The 4,586-nt window shown below is 30.8% G+C and overlaps 1 protein-coding gene across 1 annotated transcript; it reads left to right on the top strand.

Moving 5' to 3' along the window:
- The first annotated feature begins 1,032 nt into the window (after positions 1-1,032).
- LOC119674844 (odorant receptor 2a-like) lies at positions 1,033-1,779 on the top strand. Its single transcript, XM_038086001.1, has one exon. The coding sequence runs from the start codon at positions 1,033-1,035 to the stop codon at positions 1,777-1,779; it is 747 nt and encodes a 248-aa protein (XP_037941929.1).
- Positions 1,780-4,586: the final 2,807 nt, after the last annotated feature.

Here is a 4,586-nt window from a genome sequence, read left to right as displayed (position 1 = left end):
AAGACACTTGCAGACTATGTCTAGAAAAAAAGGAAACAGCGGTACATATATTGTGCCAATGCTCAGAACTGGCAAGTAGGAGGAAGACTGTCTTGGGACATCATTGGGTTGGTGATGACTTGGCAGGAAACCTCAAGCTAAATGAGCTGCTTGCAATAACAAAAGATGTAGTTATGAGTATGGAAGCTACCCCAGCTTTAACTCAATAACAACATCCAAGAATCGAAGGACGAAAAAGGATCCAAGTAGTTTCGTGGTTTACTTCGACTAATCCTTCATTTCAGTGGGGCCACTTGCTGGACAGTGCGCTGTCCCAACGTCCCACCATATATATATATATATAATATATTTCTTTATAAGCACATTTTTGTACACTTATTCTACTTTTATGAATTCGACTTAATACTTTTTCATTCTATGCCGATGATATTTGTTTGTAATTATTACTTTTTTATTGAATCGTTTCGACCATCTCAAAAAATAGACGCCATAATATCTCCAGTCAATTGTTTCCTTTGTGAACTTTTTGCTTAAATCTGAACTATTGGTGCCCATTTTACTTATTTCTAATTTATTTTTGAAGTGCAGTTATACAAATCTCATGGATAATTCCTTCTTATTATTCTAAACTTGTCTACATTACATTAACCATCGCACTTTGCTATGTATATATAAAAAATAATAGAACAATATCAGGAATGTCGAAGTAATTTCGTAATGGTTCAGGTCTTACGCCACAAACCTCCCCAATACCTATCCCTTTATCTCGATGAGCGGGACTCTGATCCCTCCATCATCCCTCTCTTCAGCTGCGGTCTCGTGCCTTCGATCACAGAGTCCACCACTATTACCTCCGCGCTTTCACAATAATTCCTTCGTCTTCACTAATACCCAATTTCTAATTACGCCCATGCTTTTTGGTTAAGATAAATCTAGTTTTTATTTTTGTAATAATTTAGTTTTTAATTACAAGAGGAATTAAAATTATAAAACATGTACTTTCGATTATTTCAGTTAAATCCACGCAGAAAAATGTTACTTCGAAACCCTATCGACAGAAATCAGAAGTTGGATTCAAGCCTTGCTACGCGTTACTTGTGGATTAGTTGGCGTATATCTGGCGTGTATCCACCTAAAAAATATCGTACCGCTTATTATATTTACGCCGTCATTTCAAATTTAATTGCAGTATTATTGCCTATTTCAACGATCACCAATATCTTTTTTATCAAGGGTTTGCAACTTATGGTAGAAAATCTTTCATTAACGGTTACAGTAGTAACTGCAACGATTAAGCATTTTATTTTATATCTCTATCAAGATCATTTACTACAAACAAATATTTATTTAAAAAAACTTGACAAACGATCCAATGAACATCCTAGAGATCGTTATCACGTACTGTTCGCGATTCGCATATGTCATATCTTCTATTTGGTATACAATATATTGTTCACTGTAGCTGCTTATGGATTTGCGGTTATTGGAGTAAGAACACATCAGTTATTGTTTAATGGCTGGTATCCAGATTTTTTCAATGACGAAACAAAGAATTATCATGCAGCATTTATATTTCAATTTCTTGCTATTACAATATATGTATTCCAAAATACAAACAATGACATGTACCCACAATGTTATGTGGCTATCATGATTGGACACTTGCGTGCGTTAATTGAAAGAATCGAGAGAATCGGTAAAGATGATAGAGTCAGTGATGAAGATAATCTGGATGAATTATTGGCATGCATTCAAGATCATAAAAATATTTTAAAGTAAGTTTTATAGTAAAGATATTAATATATTTATGCATTAATATTATTTCTGACATTTTCTTTTGTATGTTTGATAAGTTTCTCTGGTGTTTCTAAAGTTTTTTCATAAAAATTGCATATTGAGTAAATAATGCGTTATATCAGTTAAAAATTAATATAATACTTAAATAAGGAAAACTAAAATATATTGAAATTGTTTAGTTTTGCTTATCAGTTGATTACATTGTCAAAGGATGAATATATTTCTTAATCTCACAACTGAATGCGCCCCAGTATAGAAGAGTTATTCTACTCTGAAAAGCTTTTGCTAATAAACTTTTATTCAATCGGTATGAGTCCCATATATCAAATGCAACCATTCTGAGATATTTTTATAAGAATTATAAAATTCTGTGTAGTAAGTTTACTATTTTTATTTTTTTCAAAATAACTGCTAAAATATTCATTATACTATTTATACACCGTTACCCAGTAAAAAACGGATTGATCTATCATCAAAAACGTCTCAAAGACATAGACGCATGCCTGCAGACCGGTCGATCCAAATGTATAAAGGTCTTCGAACACATTTTTGAACAAATTACTCAATTGTCTTCGAACACATTTGGTGTACATGTCTGGAAGACTGGATCCATCCATGTCTTACATATCGGATGCATTTGATTAAAAATAGTGTGCTCTTAGCGTTACAACTCAATTAATTATTTTGCATATTTCTTCTTTTTTATGCTCTTTAGATTGTAAATTTTGTTTCACTTTAAGTAAGAAGAAAGAAATTTGTACGTGAATATTTTTTATTATTTAATTTATAACTCTAAATTTATTTATTAAAATAAATTAGAATTAAAATAAATTGGAAAATATGAAGGGAATAGAAAATTTTACCTTACTAAATGCTTATTCTCTTCACTTAAAATTGGCACTGATAATAAGAAAGACATGGCGATTTAGGTTGTTGTGAACACTACAAATAAAGAGAGTAATATAATAGACTACAATTGAAGAGCGTTAATATAATAAAGACTCTTTACATTTATGTTTTAAGTAATTGTTTCGGAGAATTGCTTAATCATGCGGACGCAGTATAAAAGCCTGTCTTTAAGACAATGTGTTCAAAAACGACTTTTCCAACTAGGGATCGCTCCAATTAATTAATTTATTGTGTTTGTAGGACATTAGTACTATATGTAAGTCCATTTTATTTAGTTATTACTTTTATAATAATTCTTAAGGAAAAAAAATTCGGTTTATTGAGCTTTATTAAAACAATTATTTGGTACCATAAGTTTTCGAGTAAAATATGTAAATGTAATGTAAGGTTTTTTAAAAAAGTCATAATAATGAAAATTAAGTACATCACATACTGAATTGGCTTATTTAAAATAGTTTCAAATTTTATTGCAACTCTCTGTACAAAAGTATTTAGCAAGAATTAAACTACTTAACTCACTTCTGCCGCGTTCCGCTGTTAAACTCCAAACTCCAAAAATTTCAGAATGTTCCAATGAAAGGTGCGGCACATGACAATACGATGAGGAAAGTAAAGTTTGGAATGGAGGATGTACAACTTTGTTGGGAAGCTATTTAGCATGTTATCTTTATTTAAATCAGGTACCGAAAATAAAAGGAAAAATAAACAGAGTTTAACTTACTTCAACGTGAAATTCAGTTTTTGGTACGTTTTAGTCAAATGTAAAACTAAAACAATCTACCTTTAGCTGTGAAGGAAATTTTTAGGATTAAAATTTTATGAGAAGATTACAAAAACAAAAAAGCATTGGAAAGGCATTAAAAATGGTTTATATAGGTACGTGGTTACTGCACCATCGAGTAGTTATGTTAACTATTTGTACAGTTTTGACTCGATAAGTTAAATTAAATGCATAATATACAAATATAACTTTAATTATCGAGAGGATGTAGAAAATGGCGATAAATGTATGTAATAGTTCATATTATTCGGGAAGTTATTCGATTATTAGATTAATCGGATAGCAAACGAAGTCTCAAATATTCGGAGAATTCTACTGCGTTTAAAGTTTTAGATCTTGCAAAGTTATCAAGCACTACTTCGAATAAATTTCTTAGTTCATATATCTTCATTGTATTACTTTGGTTCTATAGATTGTTGATTTATCATAATTAAAATAAAAAAGGGTTCTTCAATATTTAAATGCTCTATTAGATAAATATATGTTTTTTTTTCTTGTAACTACAATGGGATGATCTTCAAGTTTTTTTTTTATTAATTTTTGGAGTTTTGTGATATTTCTCATAACGTTTCGTATTTAATCATTTCCCAACATAATAAATATTATTCGGTTTTCATTGCATTCCAAAATTTCTTTCAGGTACTTCGATTGTATTCGACCTGTAATATCGCGCACTATTTCGCAGCAGTTCATCATTACAGGATTTGTACTCTGTCTCACTGGAATCAGTCTAACAACATTCGCGAGTGATGCTGCTCAGATACTTATCACGGTCATCTATCAAATTGCAATTTTAGTTGAGATATTTCCGTGCTGTTGGTTTGTTAATGTGCTCATGCATGAAAGCGATTATTTGACGACGGCCATGTACAGCTGCAATTGGTACACACAAAATCTGAAATTTCGCAAAACTCTAATTATTTTCATGCAACGTTCACAGAAGACAAATGTCGTTTTGGCTGGCAACTTGGCACCAATAACTTTGCAGACATTTTTAGCGGTAAAATTTAATCCGAAATTATTTAATTATTTTATTGACTATTTTTATTATTTCAGATTATTAGATTCTCGTTTTCTATGTTCACTCTTTTAAACAACA

Source organism: Teleopsis dalmanni, chromosome 2 (genome assembly GCF_002237135.1).
Source record: "Teleopsis dalmanni isolate 2A chromosome 2, ASM223713v2, whole genome shotgun sequence".
Classification (NCBI taxonomy): Eukaryota; Metazoa; Arthropoda; class Insecta; order Diptera; family Diopsidae; genus Teleopsis; species Teleopsis dalmanni.
The sequence above is the reverse complement of the archived record's forward strand: the minus strand, read 5'-3'. Positions and strand labels throughout refer to the sequence as shown.

Bases quoted from the DNA above. Each gene is read 5' to 3' on its own strand.
- LOC119674844 (XM_038086001.1), top strand. From the start codon at position 1,033: ATGTTACTTCGAAACCCTATCGACAGAAATCAGAAGTTGGATTCAAGC.